Source organism: Oncorhynchus mykiss, chromosome Y (genome assembly GCF_013265735.2).
Source record: "Oncorhynchus mykiss isolate Arlee chromosome Y, USDA_OmykA_1.1, whole genome shotgun sequence".
Lineage (NCBI taxonomy): Eukaryota > Metazoa > Chordata > Actinopteri > Salmoniformes > Salmonidae > Oncorhynchus > Oncorhynchus mykiss.
The window spans coordinates 45,273,717-45,292,616 of NC_048593.1; the positions used below are offsets into that span (position 1 = coordinate 45,273,717).

The 18,900-nt window shown below is 45.1% G+C and overlaps 1 protein-coding gene across 1 annotated transcript in view; it reads left to right on the plus strand.

The window, feature by feature from the left end:
- The window catches only part of mtus2a (microtubule associated tumor suppressor candidate 2a), a 172,547-nt gene that overhangs the window by 69,160 nt on the left and 84,487 nt on the right, over positions 1–18,900 (plus strand). Inside the window, exon 4 of the mRNA XM_036967473.1 lies at positions 8,174–8,398. Within this exon, the coding sequence (XP_036823368.1) occupies positions 8,174–8,398 (225 nt within the window). The remainder of the gene's footprint in view (positions 1–8,173; positions 8,399–18,900) is intronic.

The following is an 18,900-nucleotide window of genomic DNA, read 5'->3' on the forward strand; positions in this document are numbered from 1 at the left end:
ACTATTCGTGTTGTTGTTTGTTTAGTGTTTTCCGATTTTCCAATTTTCCCAGAATCAAATCAAAGTTCATTAGTCACGTGCGCTGAATACAACAGGTGTTTTTACAGTGAAATGCTTACTTACAGGCTCTAACTAATAGTGCAAAAAAAGGTATTAGGTGAACAATAGGTAGGTAAAGAAATAAAACAACAGTAAAAAGACAGGCTATATACAGTAGAGAGGCTATATACAGTAGAGAGGTTATAACAGTAGAGAGGCTATATACAGTAGAGAGGCTATATACAGTAGAGATGCTATAAAAGTAGAGAGGCTACATACAGACACCGGTTAGTCAGGCTGATTGAGGTAGTATGTACATGTAGATATGGTTAAAGTGACTATGCATATATGATGAACAGAGAGTAGCAGTAGCGTAAAAGAGGGGTTGGTGGGTGGTGGGTGGTGGGTGAGACACAATGCAGATAGCCAATGTGCGGGAGCACTGGTTGGTCGACCCAATTGAGGTAGTATGTACATGAATGTATAGTTAAAGTGACTATGCAGATATGATAAACAGAGAGTAGCAGCAGTGTAAAAAGAGGGGTAGCCATTTGATTACCTGTTCAGGAGTTTTATGGCTTGGGGGAAAAAACTGTTGACAAGCCTTTTTGTCCTAGACTTGGCACTCCGGTACCGCTTGCCATGCAGTAGCAGAGAGAACAGTTTATGACTGGTGTGGCTTGGGTCTTTGACAATTTTTAGGGCCTTCCCCTGACTCCGCCTGGTGTAGAGGTCCTGGATGGCAGGCAGCTTAGCCCCAGTGATGTATTGGGTCGTACGCACTACCCTCTGTAGTGCCTTGTGGTCAGAGGCCGAGCAGTTGCCGTACCAGGCAGTGATGCAACCAGTCAGGATGCTCTCGATGGTGCAGCTGTAGAATCTTTTGAGGATCTCAGGACCCATGCCAAATCTTTTTAGTTTCCTGAGGGGAATAGGCTTTGTCGTGTCCTCTTCACGACTGTCTTGGTGTGTTTGGACCATTCTAGTTTGTTGTTGATGTGGACCCCAAGGAACTTGAAGCTCTCAACCTGCTCCACAGCAGCCCCGTCGATGAGAATGGGGGCGTGCTCGGTCCTCCTTTTCCTGTTGTCCACAATAATCTCCTTAGTCTTGGTTACGTTGAGGGATAGGTTGTTATTCTGGCACCACCCGGCCAGGTCTCTGACTTCCTCCCTTTAAGCTGTCTCGTCGTTGTCGGGGATCAGGCCTACCACTGTTGTGTCGTCTGCAAACGTAATGATGGTGTTGGAGTCGCGCCTGGCCATGCAGTCGTAGGTGAACAGGTAGTACAGGAGGGGACTGACCACGCACCCCTTGGGAGCTCCAGTGTTGAGGATCAGCGTGGCAGATCTGTTTGCTACCTACCCTCAACACCTGGGGGCGGCCTGTCAGGAAGTCGAGGATCCAGAAGTTGTTAGATTCTATATATTATTCAATTAGATTGAGCTGATTTCTGACGTGCTGTTCCTTCTTTTCCCGTAGTGTATTTCTCTATTGTTTTAGTGATTCACCATAGTGAAGGCTCAGGTTTTCTGGTTGGATCGGTTTCTTAGATTTTTGCATTCTTCATCAAACAATTTGTCATTGTTGTTCATTTTCTTAGGTCGTCTGCTTGACGTTTTTCGATTTGACAGAGAAGCTGTGAGCTCAAATATGTTTAGATTTACTACTGCCAAGTGTACACCTTCATTATTACATTTTGTCCAGGAAGTTGTCTAAAAGGGATTGAATTTGTTTTGGCCTCATTGTTTGTTGGTAGATTTCTACACTACTTTCCTTCCATCTAAAGCATTTCTTAATATTATCCAGTTCCTTTGGCTTTGATGGCTCATTGAGTATTGCTCTGTTCAAAATAGACTGTGATTTTGATGTGATCTGATAGGGGTGTCAAATCAAAATCAAATCAAATTTTATTTGTCATTTGCACCAGTGATATGCTTACTTAAAAGCCCCAGTGGACTGACTGTGAACGCTCTGAGAGACTCTGGGTTGAGGTCAGTGATAAAGTACAACTGTCAAGAGATGAGGTGTAGGTGTACCTACCATAGGAGACCCCTCCAAGCCTACCATTGACAAACAATTTTTCATTTAACTAGGCAAGTCAGTTAAGAACAAATTCTTATTCACAATGACGGCTTACCGGGGAACAGTGAGGTTAACTGCCTTGTTCAGGGGCAGAATGTCAAATTTTTTACCATATAAGCTTGGGGATTTGATCCAGCAACCTTTTAGTTACTGGTCCAATGCTCTAACCACTAAGGTGAGAGCTGCAGGAGTTGTGACCCGTTTTTTGTTGGTTGTTTCGTCATAGTTGTGCCTAGGGGCATATGGGGGAGGGAATGATGTCACCTCCAGGTAGGTGTTTTGTCCCCTGTGTGCTGAGGGTGTCTGGTTCTTGTCCAGTTCTGGCATTTCGGTCGCCACAGACTAGTACGTGTCCCTGGGCCTGGAAACGAGAAGCGGCCTGATCTGTGGGGGCGTACAGGTGCAGGTAAAAGTATTCATCCCCCTTGGCGTTTTTCCTATTTTGTTGCATTACAACCTGTAATTTAAATTGATTTTTTGGGGGATTTCATGTAATGGACAAACACAAAATAGTCCAAATTAGTGAAGTGAAATAAATAAATAATAATTAACAGAAAAGTGGTGTGTATTATATGTATTCACTCCCTTTGCTATGAAGCCCCAAAATAAGATCTGGTGCAACCAATTACCTTCAGAAGTCACATAATTAGTTAAATAAAGTCCACCTGTGTGCAATCTAACTGTCACACAATCTGTCACATGATCTCAATATATATACACCTGTTCTGAAAGGCCCCAGAGTCTACAACACCACTAAGCAAGGGGCAACACCACTAAGCAAGGGGCACCATGAAGACCAAGGAGCTCTCCAAACAGGTCAGGGACAAAGTTGTGGAGAAGTACAGATCACGGTTGGGTTATAAAAAAATATCAGAAACTTTGAACATCCCATGGAGCACCATTAAATCCATTATATAAAAAATGGCACCACAACAAACCTGCCAAGAGAGGGCCACCCAACAAAACTCACAGACCAGGCAAGGAGGGCATTAATCAGAGAGGCAACAAAGAGACTAAAGATAACCCTGAAGGAGCTGCAAAGCTCCACAGTGAGATTAGAGTGTCTGTACATAGGATCACTTTAAGTCGTACACTCCACAGAGCTGGGATTTACGGAAGAGTGGCCAGAGAAAAGCCATTGCTTAAAGAACAAAATAAGCAAACACGTATGGTGTTTTCCAAAAGGCATGTGGGAGACTCCCCAAACATATGGAAGAAGGTACTCTGGTCAGATGAGAATCAAATGTAGCTTTTTGGCCATCAAGGAAAATGCAATGTCTGGCGCAAACCCAACACCTTTCATCACCCCGAGAACACCATCCCCACAGTAAAGCATGGGGGTGGCAGCATCATGCTGTGGGGTTGTTTTTCATTGGCAGGGACTGGGAAACTGGTCAGAATTAAAGCAATGATGGATGGCGCTAAATACAGGGAAATTCTTGAGGGAAACCTCTTTCAGTCTTCCAGAGATTTGAGACTGGGACGGAGGTTCACCTTCCAGGAGGACAATGATCCTAAGCCTACTGCTAAAGCTACACTCGAGTTGTTTAAGGGGAAACATTTAAATGTATTGGAATGGCCTAGTCAAAGCCCAGATCTCAATCCAATTGAGAATCTGTGGTATGACTCAAAGATTGCTGTACACCAGCTGAACCCATCCAACTTGAAGGAGCTGGAGCAGTTTTGCCTTGAAGAATGGACAACAATCCCAGTGGCTAGATGTGCCAAGCTTATAGAGACATACCCCAAGAGACTTGCAGCTGTAATTGCTGCAAAAAGGTGGCTCTACAGAGTATTGACTTTTGGGGGGGTGAATAGTTGTGCACGCTCAAGTTTTCAATTTTTTTGGTCTTATTTCTTGTTTGTTTCACAATAAAGAATATTTTGCATCTTCAAAGTGGTAGGCATGTTGTGTAAATCAAATGATACAAACCCCCCAAAAAGCTATTTTAATTCCAGGTTGTAAGGCAACAAAATAGGAGAAATGCCAAGGGGGGTGAATACTTTCACAAGCTACTGTATATAGGGTGTGGCCAGGGTTTGTTTGTGGGGGGGGGCGGGGGGGGGGTTGACTGGTTGGGGTGGGGGTGGGGATGGTGATGCTGTGGTCTGGGTGTAAGTCCTCTTGGCTTGGATCCTCCGGGTGCAGGTCCCCTCGATGAAGGTCTGGGAGGGTCTTGCAGGTCTGGGCGGGGCGATCATCGCTCTGTTGCTCCTGTGCTGAGGGTGCGGTTGAGTCTGATTTATTTTCAAGAGTCCAGGTTGGCACTGTCGCTTTGTAGAGGTTTACCTGGTCGTAGAGGGTAGACATTGGTCATTGGTCACATTGGTCACGGGAAATGCTTGCCGCTCTACGGATGCATGGTGAAATTATTTTCGTGGTAATGGGTTGGGGAATGACTTCCTTCTTATTTCCCTCAGACAGGATGAGAAGGAGAGAAGGAGGAAGGGTGCAAGGGACATGTAGCTTTAGTAAGTCAGAAAACGTTGCCCACAATTTTATTAACAAAGCCCCTGATGCAGAACTGGAGACAGATGGAGGGAGTTAGGGAGGGAGGGAGGGATGGTTGAGTGGATGTGGGGGTGTATTTTATGAGGGGATCATTTGGCATGTGAGTTCCTTTCTCTCCTTCCATCTCCATCCTCCCTCTCACCCTCTCTCTCTAATTCTCTCTCTTTGCCTCACTCTCTCGCTCTCCCTCTATCGCTCTCTCTCTCTCTCCCTCTCCCTATATCTCTCTATCTCTCTCTCTCTTTTCACTCTCTATTTTCACTCTCTCTCTCTGTCTCTCGCTCTCTCTCTCCCTCTCTCTCTCTCCCTCTCCCTCTCTCTCTCTCCCTCTCCCTTTATCTCCCTCTCTCTCCCTCTATCTCGCTCTCTTTCCCCCTCTCCCTATATCTCTCTCCCTCTCTCTCTATCTCCCTCTCCCTCTCCCTATATCTCTCTCTCCCTCTCTCTCTATCTCCCTATATCTCTCCCTCTCCCTATATCTCTCTCTCCCTCTATCTCCCTCTATCTCTCTCTCTCTCTGTTTGAGTGCTGTTATTACAGTACAGTGCATTGAAGCACACAGCTATGCCTAATGGAGAAGTGCACACACACACACACACACACACACACACACACACACACACACACACACACACACACACACACACACACACACACACACACACACACACACACACACACACACACACACACACACACACACACGCGCGCACACAGAGAGAGAGAGAGAGAGAGACCAGAGGGCTGTCTGTCTTATCTCTGTGGCCAGAATTAGTGGCTCTAGCTGGGAGGGGGGGGGGGGCTTGTACATTCACCCAGCAGCTTAGAGAAAGGCAGAAGAGAGTGAGAGAGAGAGAGAGAGAGAAAATGAGCTACAGGACAAAATAAAATGATCAATGATCAAATTATCAAATATACAGACAACAAATTCCAATTGGCTATACTAAAACTCTTTAACATCATCCTTAGCTCTGGCATCTTCCCCAATATTTGGAACCAAGGACTGATCACCCCAATCCACAAAAGTGGAGACAAATTCAACCCCAACAACTACCGTGGGATATGCGTCAACAGTAGCCTTGGGGAAATCCTCTGCATTATCATTAACAGCAGACTTGTACATTTCCTCAATGAAAACAATGTACTGAGCAAATGTCAAATTTGCTTTTTACCAAATTACCGTACAACAGACCATGTATTCACCCTGCACACCCTAATTGACAAACAAACAAACCAAAACAAAGGCAAAGTCTTCTCATGCTTTGTTGATTTCAAAAAAGCCTTCGACTCAATCTGGCATGAGGGTCTGCTATACAAATTGATGGAAAGTGGTGTTGGGGGAAAAACATACGACATTATAAAATCCATGTACACAAACAACAAGTGTGCGGTTAAAATTGGCAAAAAACACAGACATTTCTTCCCACAGGGTCGTGGGGTGAGACAGGGATCCAGCTTAAGCCCCACCCTCTTCAACATATATATCAACGAATTGGCGCGTGCACTAGAAAAGTCTGCAGCACCCGGCCTCACCCTACTAGAATCCGAAGTCAAATGTCTACTGTTTGCTGATGATCTGGTGCTTCTGTCACCAACCAAGGAGGGCCTACAGCAGCACCTAGATCTTCTGCACAGATTCTGCCAGACCTGGGCCCTGACAGTAAATCTCAGTAAGACCAAAATAATGGTGTTCCAAAAAAGGTCCAGTCGCCAGGACCACAAATACAAATTCCATCTAGACACCGTTGCTCTAGAGCACACAACGAACTATACATACCTTGGCCTAAACATCAGCGCCACAGGTAACTTCCACAAAGCTGTGAACGATCTGAGAGACAAGGCAAGAAGGGCATTCTATGCCATCAAAAGGAACATAAAATTCAACATACCAATTAGGATCTGGCTAAAAATATTTGAATCAGTCATAGAAACCATTGCTCTTTATGGTTGTGAGGTCTGGGGTCCGCTCACCAACCAAGACTTCACAAAATGGGACAAACACCAAATTGAGACTCTGCATGCAGAATTCTGCAAAAATATCCTCCGTGTACAACGTAGAACACCAAATAATGCATGCAGAGCAGAATTAGGCCGATACCCACTAATTATCAAAATCCAGAAAAGAGCCATTCAATTCTACAACCACCTAAAAGGAATCGATTCCCAAACCTTCCATAACAAAGCCATCAGCTACAGAGAGATGAACCTGGAGAAGAGTCCCCTAAGCAAGCTGGTCCTGGGGCTCTGTTCACAAACACAAACAAACCCCACAGAGCCCCAGGACAGCAGCACATTTAGACCCAATCAAATCATGAGAAAAAAAAAAGATAATTATTTGACACATTGGAAATAATTAACAAAACAACAGAGAAAACTAGAATGCTATTTGGCCCTAAACAGAGAGTACACAGCGGCAGAATACCTGTCCACTGTGACTGACCCAAACTTAAGGAAAGCTTTGACCATGTACAGACTCAGTGAGCATAGCCTTGCTATTGAGAAAGGCCGCCGTAGGCAGACATGGCTCTCAAGAGAAGACAGGCTATGTGCACACTGCCCACAAAATGAGGGGGGAACTAAGCTGCACTTCCTAACCTCCTGTCCAATGTATGACCATATTAGAGAGACATATTTCCCTCAGATTACACAGACACACAAAGAATTTGAAAACAAATCCAATTTTGATAAACTCCCATATCTATTGGGTGAAATACCACAGTGTGCCATCACAGCAGCAATATTTGTGACCTGTTGCCACGAGAAAAGGGCAACCAGTGAACAACAAACACCATTGTAAATACAACCCATATTTACTCTAATTTATTTTATCTTGTGTCCTTTAACTATTTGTACATCGTTACAACACTGTATATATACGTAAAATAACATGTGTAATGTCTTTATTGTTTTGAAACTTCTGTATGTGTAATGTTTACTGTTAATTTTTATTGTTTATTTCACTATTGTATATTATCTACCTCACTTGCTTTGGCAATGTTAACACATGTTTCCCATGCCAATAAAGCCCCTTGAATTGAATCGAATTGAATTATCACTCTCAAATCTCTGAAATCAAATCTCAATACTTTATTTTTCCATACTCCTCTCTTTTTCCTTTTCCCACTCCTTGTAGTCCTCATCTTATATCTTCCCTTGTCTCCTGTTTCCACTGGAAGACTGAGTCAGCTTGGTTCCACTTCAATGTTGATTAGAGAATCTTGACTCGGGCAGAGACACACTGTCAGCCTGCCACCACTGTAGAGAACCTAACAGACAACCCAGTATCTATATAAACCACTACTGTAGAGACCCTAACAGACAACCCAGTATCTATATAAACCACTACTGTAGAGAACCTAACAGACAACCCAGTATCTATATAAACCACTACTGTAGAGACCCTAACAGACAACCCAGTATCTATATAACTGAGTTTGGTTGAGCTTCCCACTTGCTGCTGTTGAAGAACACTTGATTCATTAAATGTGATTTGTTTCCCACAAGATGGACAGTTTTCCCCTTCTCTACTCTCTCTAGGTGACCAGCAAAGACCGTCACCCACCCCAGCTCCGTCCCAGACCCCCAGAACTCTGCTCCCCAGCCAGTCAGCGCTGCGTGCTCCTGGGTTCAGCTCTGTGTGTCTCCCCCCTGGAGCTCCTGGAGCTGGACGTCTGGCTGCGTTCGGGTTCATACGGAGCTCCAGTGTCTCATCTGTGTCCTCTCTCCACTCTGTTGAGAGCTCCCCGTCAGACCCCTGTCGACGTGAGTACCTCATCTATGTATCTATCTATCTATCTATCTATCTATCCTGACAGCACACAGTCTGACCCCTGTCTATGTGAGTAAATCTCTGTATCTACATTTAAGTCATTTAACAGACTCTCTTATCCAGAGAGACTTACAGTAGTGAGTCATTTAGCAGACTCTCTTATCCAGAGAGACTGGCAGTAGTGTCATTTAACAGACTATCTTATCCAGAGAGACTTACAGTACAATCCTTTCTGAGTCACACAGGATATCTCTCTCCATCATTCCATCTCTCTATCATTCCATCTCTCTAATCATTCCATCTCTTTATCATTCCATCTCTCTATCCTTTCTGAGTCACACAGGATATCTCTCGCTATCATTCCATCTGTCTATCCTTTCTGAGTCACACAGGATATCTCTCGCTATCATTCCATCTCTCTATCCTTTCTGAGTCACACAGGATATCTCTCTATCATTCCATCTCTCTATCCTTTCTGAGTCACACAGGATATCTCTCTATCATTCCATCTCTCTATCCTTTCTGAGTCACACAGGATATCTGTCTATCATTCCATCTCTCTATCCTTTCCAGTTACAGTGTAATTATTGTACTATAACAGGCAAATCCTTTCTGTCTTTCTATCCCGCTGTTTCTTTCTCTTCACATTCTCTCTCTCCATGTGTAATGTGATGTATTGAGTGTGTGCTTAAACAGGTAGTCACTGTACCTCTTGACAGTAAATCCTCTTAACAGGTAGTCACGGTACCTCTTGATAGTAAATCCTCTTAACAGGTAGTCACGGTACCTCTTGACAGTAAATCCTCTTAACAGGTAGTCACTGTGCCTCTTGACAGTAAATCCTCTTAACAGGTAGTCACTGTGCCTCTTGATTGACAGTAAATCCTCTTAACAGGTAGTCACGGTACCTCTTGACAGTAAATCCTCTTAACAGGTAGTCACGGTACCTCTTGACAGTAAATCCTCTTAACAGGTAGTCACGGTACCTCTTGACAGTAAATCCTCTTAACAGGTAGTCACTGTGCCTCTTGACAGTAAATCCTCTTAACAGGTAGTCACTGTGCCTCTTGACACTAAATCCTCTTAACAGGTAGTCACTGTGCCTCTTGACAGTAAATCCTCTTAACAGGTAGTCACTGTGCCTCTTGACAGTAAATCCTCTTAACAGGTAGTCACTGTGCCTCTTGATTGACAGTAAATCCTCTTAACAGGTAGTCACGGTACCTCTTGACAGTAAATCCTCTTAACAGGTAGTCACGGTACCTCTTAACAGTAAATCCTCTTAACAGGTAGTCACTGTGCCTCTTGACAGTAAATCCTCTTAACAGGTAGTCACTGTGCCTCTTGACAGTAAACCCTCTTAACAGGTAGTCACGGTACCTCTTGATAGTAAATCCTCTTAACAGGTAGTCACGGTACCTCTTGACAGTAAATCCTCTTAACAGGTAGTCACTGTGCCTCTTGATTGACAGTAAATCCTCTTAACAGGTAGTCACGGTACCTCTTGACAGTAAATCCTCTTAACAGGTAGTCACGGTACCTCTTGACAGTAAATCCTCTTAACAGGTAGTCACGGTACCTCTTGACAGTAAATCCTCTTAACAGGTAGTCACTGTGCCTCTTGACAGTAAATCCTCTTAACAGGTAGTCACTGTGCCTCTTGACATTAAATCCTCTTAACAGGTAGTCACTGTGCCTCTTGACAGTAAATCCTCTTAACAGGTAGTCACTGTGCCTCTTGACATTAAATCCTCTTAACAGGTAGTCACTGTGCCTCTTGACAGTAAACCCTCTTAACAGGTAGTCACGGTACCTCTTGATAGTAAATCCTCTTAACAGGTAGTCACGGTACCTCTTGACAGTAAATCCTCTTAACAGGTAGTCACTGTGCCTCTTGACAGTAAATCCTCTTAACAGGTAGTCACTGTGCCTCTTGATTGACAGTAAATCCTCTTAACAGGTAGTCACGGTACCTCTTGACAGTAAATCCTCTTAACAGGTAGTCACGGTACCTCTTAACAGTAAATCCTCTTAACAGGTAGTCACTGTGCCTCTTGACAGTAAATCCTCTTAACAGGTAGTCACTGTGCCTCTTGACAGTAAACCCTCTTAACAGGTAGTCACGGTACCTCTTGATAGTAAATCCTCTTAACAGGTAGTCACGGTACCTCTTGACAGTAAATCCTCTTAACAGGTAGTCACGGTACCTCTTGACAGTAAATCCTCTTAACAGGTAGCCACGGTACCTCTTGACAGTAAATCCTCTTAACAGGTAGTCACGGTACCTCTTGACAGTAAATCCTCTTAACAGGTAGTCACGGTACCTCTTGACAGTAAATCCTCTTAACAGGTAGTCACGGTACCTCTTGACAGTAAATCCTCTTAACAGGTAGTCACGGTACCTCTTGACAGTAAATCCTCTTAACAGTCATTAACACTGTGGCGGCAGAGAGTTAATCAAATGGTCTGACTGCACAGAGGTGATTGGGAAGAAGGGTCACAACAGGGGACCAGCGTGTGTGTGTGTGTGTGTGTGTGTGTGTGTGTGTGTGTGTGTGTGTGTGTGTGTGTGTGTGTGTGTGTGTGTGTGTGTGTGTGTGTGTGTGTGTGTGTGTGTGTGTGTGTGTGTGTGTGTGTGTGTGTTGGGGGAAAGGGGGTGCACCTGAGCTCCGTTAGCCACGGCTAGTTAATCAAATCTTCCTCTTCCTGCTCAAGTTTTGTTTGCCTTCTCAAACAGCTACAACTGTAGACTCAGTCACACATCAAGGCGTGGGGTTGAGTGCGTGTGGTTGCTCCTAGACATTTCCAATTCACAATAACAGCACTTACAGTTGACGAACTGACTTGTTTGGAAAGGTGGCATCCTGTGACGGTGCCACGTTGAAAGTCACCGAGCTCTTCAGTAAGGACCATTCTACTGACAATGTTTGTCTATGGAGATTGCATGGCTGTGTGCTCGATTTTATACACCTGTCCTCAACGGGTGTGGCTGAAATAGCCGAATCCACTAATTTGAAGGGGTGTCCACATACTTTTGTATATATAGTGTATTTTTTTGTTCAGTTTAACAAGTACCGGGAAACAATAGATCACAAAAAAACAACTAATTGGGAAACCTGGTATTCATAGCTGACTTTGAAAGTAATGATTAATTATTATATTATATTATATATATATTATAATTAATTAAGCTATTTAGCTTTTAAAAATCATATCCAACAGTAATATCTAGAAATCCAGGGATTTGAAAAAAGTGTCATTGTATGCTGTCCATTCATGTTTTGGATCACTCCACAGCCTCCTGGGAGGATCTAGATCAATCCATCAAATCACACGTATGTATTTATCACATGTCCTAGGGCTCAGATCCTCAGAGTGAGAGACAGACAGACAGACAGACAGACAGACAGACAGACAGACAGACAGACAGACAGAAAAAGAAAAAAAAGAGAGAATTAGAGAGAGAATTAGAGAGAGAATTAGAGAGAGAATTAGAGAGAGAATTAGAGAGAGAGAATTAGAGAGAGAGAATTAGACAGAGAATTAGAGAGAGAATTAGAGACATAATTAGAGAGAGAGAATTAGAGAGAGATAATTAGAGAGAGAATTAGAGAGAGAATTAGAGAGAGAATTAGAGAGAGAATTAGAGAGAGAATTAGAGAGAGAGAATTAGAGAGAGAATTAGAGAGAGAGAATTAGAGAGAGAGAATTAGAGAGAGAGAATTAGAGAGAGAATTAGAGAGAGAGAATTAGAGAGAGAGAATTAGAGAGAGAGAATTAGAGAGAGAATTAGAGAGAGAGAATTAGAGAGAGAATTAGAGAGAGAGAATTAGAGAGAGAGAATTAGAGAGAGAATTAGAGAGAGAATTAGAGAGAGAGAATTAGAGAGAAAGAATTAGAGAGAGATAATTAGAGAGAGAGAATTAGAGAGAGAGAATTAGAGAGAGCATTAGAGAGAGAGAATTAGAGCCTCCACATTGACTCTGTACCGTAACACCCTGTATATAGCCTCCACATTGACTCTGTACCGTAACACCCTGTATATAGCCTCCACATTGACTCTGTACCTGTACCCCCCTGTATATAGCCTCCACATTGACTCTGTACCGGTACCCCTGTATATAGTCTCCACATTGACTCTGTACCATAACACCCGGTATATAGCCTCCACATTGACTCTGTACCGGTACCCCCTGTATATAGTCTCCACATTGACTCTGTACCAGTACCCCCTGTATATAGCCTCCACATTGACTCTGTACCGGTACCCCCCTGTACATAGCCTCCACATTAACTCTGTACCGGTACCCCCTGTATATAGCCTCCACATTGACTCTGTACTGGTACCCCCTGTATATAGCCTCCACATTGACTCTGTACTGGTACCCCCTGTATATAGCCTCCACATTGACTCTGTACTGGTACCCCCTGTATATAGCCTCCACATTGACTCTGTACCGGTACCCCCTGAATATAACCTCCACATTGACTCTGTACCGTAACACCCTGTATATAGCCTCCACATTGACTCTGTACCGTAACACCCTGTATATAGCCTCCACATTGACTCTGTACCGTAACACCCTGTATATAGCCTCCACATTGACTTTGTACCGGTACCCCCTGTACATAGCCTCCACATTGACTCTGTACCGTAACACCCTGTATATAGTCTCCACATTGACTCTGTACCGTAACACCCTGTATATAGCCTCCACATTGACTCTGTACCGTAACACCCTGTGTATAGCCTCCACATTGACTCTGTACCGTAACACCCTGTATATAGCCTCCACATTGACTCTGTACCGTAACACCCTGAATATAACCTCCACATTGACTCTGTACCGTAACACCCTGTGTATAGCCTCCACATTGACTCTGTACCGTAACACCCTGTGTATAGCCTCCACATTGACTCTGTACCGTAACACCCTGTGTATAGCCTCCACATTGACTCTGTACCGTAACACCCTGTATATAGCCTCCACATTGACTCTGTACCGTAACACCCTGTATATAGCCTCCACATTGACTCTGTACCGTAACACCCTGTGTATAGCCTCCACATTGACTCTGTACCGTAACACCCTGTGTATAGCCTCCACATTGACTCTGTACCGTAACACCCTGTGTATAGCCTCCACATTGACTCTGTACCGTAACACCCTGTGTATAGCCTCCACATTGACTCTGTACCGTAACACCCTGTATATAGCCTCCACATTTACTCTGTACCGTAACACCCTGTATATAGCCTCCACATTGACTCTGTACCGTAACACCCTGTGTATAGTCTCCACATTGACTCTGTACCGTAACACCCTGTATATAGCCTCCACATTGACTCTGTACCGTAACACCCTGTGTATAGTCTCCACATTGACTCTGTACCGTAACACCCTGTGTATAGTCTCCACATTGACTCTGTACCGTAACACCCTGTGTATAGCCTCCACATTGACTCTGTACCGTAACACCCTGTGTATAGCCTCCACATTGACTCTGTCAGCATTTCACTGTGAGGTCTACACCTGCTGGTTAAGGGCTGGTCAGTCAGCATTACACTGTGAGGTCAGTCAGCATTTCACTGTGAGGTCAGTCAGCATTTCACTGTGAGGTCAGTCAGCATTTCACTGTGAGGTCTACACCTGTTGGTTAAGGGCTGGTCAGTCAGCATTTCACTGTGAGGTCTACACCTGTTGGTTAAGGGCTGGTCAGTCAGCATTACACTGTGAGGTCAGTCAGCATTTCACTGTGAGGTCAGTCAGCATTTCACTGTGAGGTCTACACCTGTTGGTTAAGGGCTGGTCAGTCAGCATTTCACTGTGAGGTCTACACCTGTTGGTTAAGGGCTGGTCAGTCAGCATTACACTGTGAGGTCAGTCAGCATTTCACTGTGAGGTCAGTCAGCATTTCACTGTGAGGTCAGTCAGCATTTCACTGTGAGGTCTACACCTGTTGGTTAAGGGCTGGTCAGTCAGCATTACACTGTGAGGTCAGTCAGCATTTCACTGTGAGGTCAGTCAGCATTTCACTGTGAGGTTGTATTTGGCTCAAATGTAGATTTGATTTGATGTCATTTACCAATAACATGGTCTGACGGTGAAGTGGACATACTCAGTATTAATATCCCAGAAGAAAGACATTTTAGTAGAACGTTAGCAAAAAATAGATAAGATCTTGCTACCAGTTGCTACTGCTGTAGTTGTGGGAAAATCACCCTGATTAATTCTATAGTCATATCACAGTTTACTTATTTACACTTCCCTAACTACACCAGAAAATGTTCCACTTTATTTGGAACGGGAGAACCATACAAAATGAAATGGGCCTATTTATATAATGAAAATGAATTCAGAGGGCTGAAATGATTAAATATTAAAGCATTAGACCACTAAAGGCGTCAGTCGTACAGAAGTTAGACGTAAATCCGAACTGGTTCTCTAGCAGATTAGTAAAAAATGGCTCACCCCAATTATCCCACTATTTTTTTTTTAAACAATCCATAGAAAGCTGGTTGCAGTTGGTTAACAGTTGGTTAACAGTTGGTTAACAGTTGGTTAACTGGTTACCAGTTAAATCCAGCAGAAAAGACAGAACAAATAGTACAACAAATATACTAATTGATAAAAAATCAAAAATCAAAAGTAAAACATGTTTTGGATTTTTTTTTTTAAATGGTATAATCTTTTTTGAATGATATCATAAATAAGACTGGTGGAGTTATGATGTCACACATACAGCTAAAACAAGTTTATGGGAATTAGACATTCAAACTGGATGGCGTTAGGAGATAGATGGGAGGGGTTGAGGGGAGCTGAAGGACTGGATGGCGTTAGGAGATAGATAGGAGGGGTTGAGGGGAGCTGAAGGAATGGATGGCGTTAGGAGATAGATGGGAGGGGTTGAGGGGAGCTGGGACTGGATGGTGTTAGGAGATAGATGGGAGGGGTTGAATGGAGCTGAAGGATGGGACTGGATGGTGTTAAGAGATAGATGGCAGGGGTTGAATGGAGCTGGGACTGGATGGCGTTAGGAGATAGATGGGAGGGGTTGAATGGAGCTGAAGGATGGGACTGGATGGTGTTAAGAGATAGATGGGAGGGGTTGAGGGGAGCTGAAGGATGGGACTGGATGGTGTTAGGAGATAGATAGGAGGGGTTGAGGGGAGCTGAAGGACTGGATGGTGTTAGGAGATAGATAGGAGGGGTTGAGGGGAGCTGAAGGACTGGATGGTGTTAGGAGATAGATGGGAGGGGTTGAGGGGAGCTGAAGGACTGGATGGTGTTAGGAGATAGATGGGAGGGGTTGAGGGGAGCTGAAGGACTGGATGGCGTTAGGAGATAGATGGGAGGGGTTGAGGGGAGCTGAAGGACTGGATGGTGTTAGGAGATAGATGGGAGGGGTTGAGGGGAGCTGAAGGACTGGATGGTGTTAGGAGATAGATGGGAGGGGTTGAGGGGAGCTGAAGGACTGGATGGTGTTAGGAGATAGATAGGAGGGGTTGAGGGGAGCTGAAGGACTGGATGGCGTTAGGAAATAGATGGGAGGGGTTGAGGGGAGCTGGGACTGGATGGTGTTAGGAGATAGATGGGAGGGGTTGAATGGAGCTGAAGGATGGGACTGGATGGTGTTAAGAGATAGATGGCAGGGGTTGAATGGAACTGGGACTGGATGGCGTTAGGAGATAGATGGGAGGGGTTGAATGGAGCTGAAGGATGGGACTGGATGGTGTTAAGAGATAGATGGGAGGGGTTGAGGGGAGCTGAAGGATGGGACTGGATGGCGTTAGGAGATAGATGGGAGGGGTTGAGGGGAGCTGAAGGACTGGATGGCGTTAGGAGATAGATGGGAGGGGTTGAGGGGAGCTGAAGGACTGGATGGTGTTAGGAGATAGATAGGAGGGGTTGAGGGGAGCTGAAGGACTGGATGGTGTTAGGAGATAGATGGGAGGGGTTGAGGGGAGCTGAAGGACTGGATGGTGTTAGGAGATAGATGGGAGGGGTTGAGGGGAGCTGAAGGACTGGATGGTGTTAGGAGATAGATGGGAGGGGTTGAGGGGAGCTGAAGGATGGGACTGGATGGTGTTAGGAGATAGATAGGAGGGGTTGAGGGGAGCTGAAGGACTGGATGGTGTTAGGAGATAGATGGGAGGGGTTGAGGGGAGCTGAAGGACTGGATGGTGTTAGAGGATATAGATGGGAGGGGTTGAGGGGAGCTGAAGGACTGGATGGTGTTAGGAGATAGATGGGAGGGGTTGAGGGGAGCTGAAGGACTGGATGGTGTTAGGAGATAGATAGGAGGGGTTGAGGGGAGCTGAAGGATGGGACTGGATGGTGTTAGGAGATAGATGGGAGGGGTTGAGGGGAGCTGAAGGACTGGATGGTGTTAGAGGAGATAGATGGGAGGGGTTGAGGGGAGCTGAAGGACTGGATGGTGTTAGGAGATAGATAGGAGGGGTTGAGGGGAGCTGAAGGACTGGATGGTGTTAGGAGATAGATGGGAGGGGTTGAGGGGAGCTGAAGGACTGGATGGTGTTAGGAGATAGATGGGAGGGGTTGAGGGGAGCTGAAGGACTGGATGGTGTTAGGAGTTAGATGGGAGGGTTTGAGGGGAGCTGAAGGACTGGATGGTGTTAGGAGATAGATGGGAGGGGTTGAGGGGAGCTGAAGGACTGGATGGTGTTAGGAGATAGATGGGAGGGGTTGAGGGGAGCTGAAGGACTGGATGGTGTTAGGAGATAGATAGGAGGGGTTGAGGGGAGCTGAAGGATGGGACTGGATGGTGTTAGGAGATAGATGGGAGGGGTTGAGGGGAGCTGAAGGACTGGATGGTGTTAGAGGAGATAGATGGGAGGGGTTGAGGGGAGCTGAAGGACTGGATGGTGTTAGGAGATAGATAGGAGGGGTTGAGGGGAGCTGAAGGACTGGATGGTGTTAGGAGATAGATGGGAGGGGTTGAGGGGAGCTGAAGGACTGGATGGTGTTAGGAGATAGATGGGAGGGGTTGAGGGGAGCTGAAGGACTGGATGGTGTTAGGAGATAGATGGAAGGGGTTGAGGGGAGCTGAAGGACTGGATGGTGTTAGGAGATAGATGGGAGGGGTTGAGGGGAGCTGGGACTGGATGGTGTTAGGAGATAGATGGGAGGGGTTGAGGGGAGCTGAAGGACTGGATGGTGTTAGGAGATAGATGGGAGGGGTTGAGGGGAGCTGAAGGACTGGATGGTGTTAGGAGATAGATGGGAGGGGTTGAGGGGAGCTGAAGGACTGGATGGTGTTAGGAGATAGATGGGAGGGGTTGAGGGGAGCTGAAGGACTGGATGGTGTTAGGAGATAGATGGGAGGGGTTGAGGGGAGCTGAAGGACTGGATGGCGTTAGGAGATAGATGGGAGGGGTTGAGGGGAGCTGAAGGACTGGATGGTGTTTTTTATTTTTTTATTTTATTTCACCTTTATTTAACCAGGTAGGCTAGTTGAGAACAAGTTCTCATTTGCAACTGCGACCTGGCCAAGATAAGGCATAGCAGTGTGAACAGACAACACAGAGTTACACATGGAGTAAACAATTAACAAGTCAATAACACAGTAGAAAAAAGGGGAGTCTATATATACATTGTGTGCAAAAGGCATGAGAAGGTAGGCAAATAATTACAATTATGCAGATTAACACTGGAGTGATAAATGATCAGATGGTTATGTAAAGGTAGAGATAGAGATATTGGTGTGCAAAAGAGCTGAAAAATAAATAAATAAAAACAGTATGGGGATGAGGTAGGTGAAAATGGGTGGGCTATTTACCAATAGACTATGTACAGCTGCAGCGATCGGTTAGCTGCTCAGATAGCAGATGTTTGAAGTTGGTGAGGGAGATAAAAGTCTCCAACTTCAGCGATTTTTGCAATTCGTTCCAATCACAGGCAGCAGAGAACTGGAACGAAAGGCGGCCAAATGAGGTGTTGGCTTTAGGGATGATCAGTGAGATACACCTGCTGGAGCGCGTGCTACGGATGGGTGTTGCCATCGTAACCAGTGAACTGAGATAAGGCGGAGCTTTACCTAGCATGGACTTGTAGATGACCTGGAGCCAGTGGGTCTGGCGACGAATATGTAGCGAGGGCCAGCCGACTAGAGCATACAAGTCGCAGTGGTGGGTGGTATAAGGTGCTTTAGTGACAAAACGGATGGCACTGTGATAAACTGCATCCAGTTTGCTGAGTAGAGTGTTGGAAGCAATTTTGTAGATGACATCGCCGAAGTCGAGGATCGGTAGGATAGTCAGTTTTACTAGGGTAAGTTTGGCGGCGTGAGTGAAGGAGGCTTTGTTGCGGAATAGAAAGCCGACTCTTGATTTGATTTTCGATTGGAGATGTTTGATATGGGTCTGGAAGGAGAGTTTAGAGTCTAGCCAGACACCTAGGTACTTATAGCTGTCCACATATTCAAGGTCGGAACCATCCAGGGTGGTGATGCTGGTCAGGCGTGCGGGTGCAGG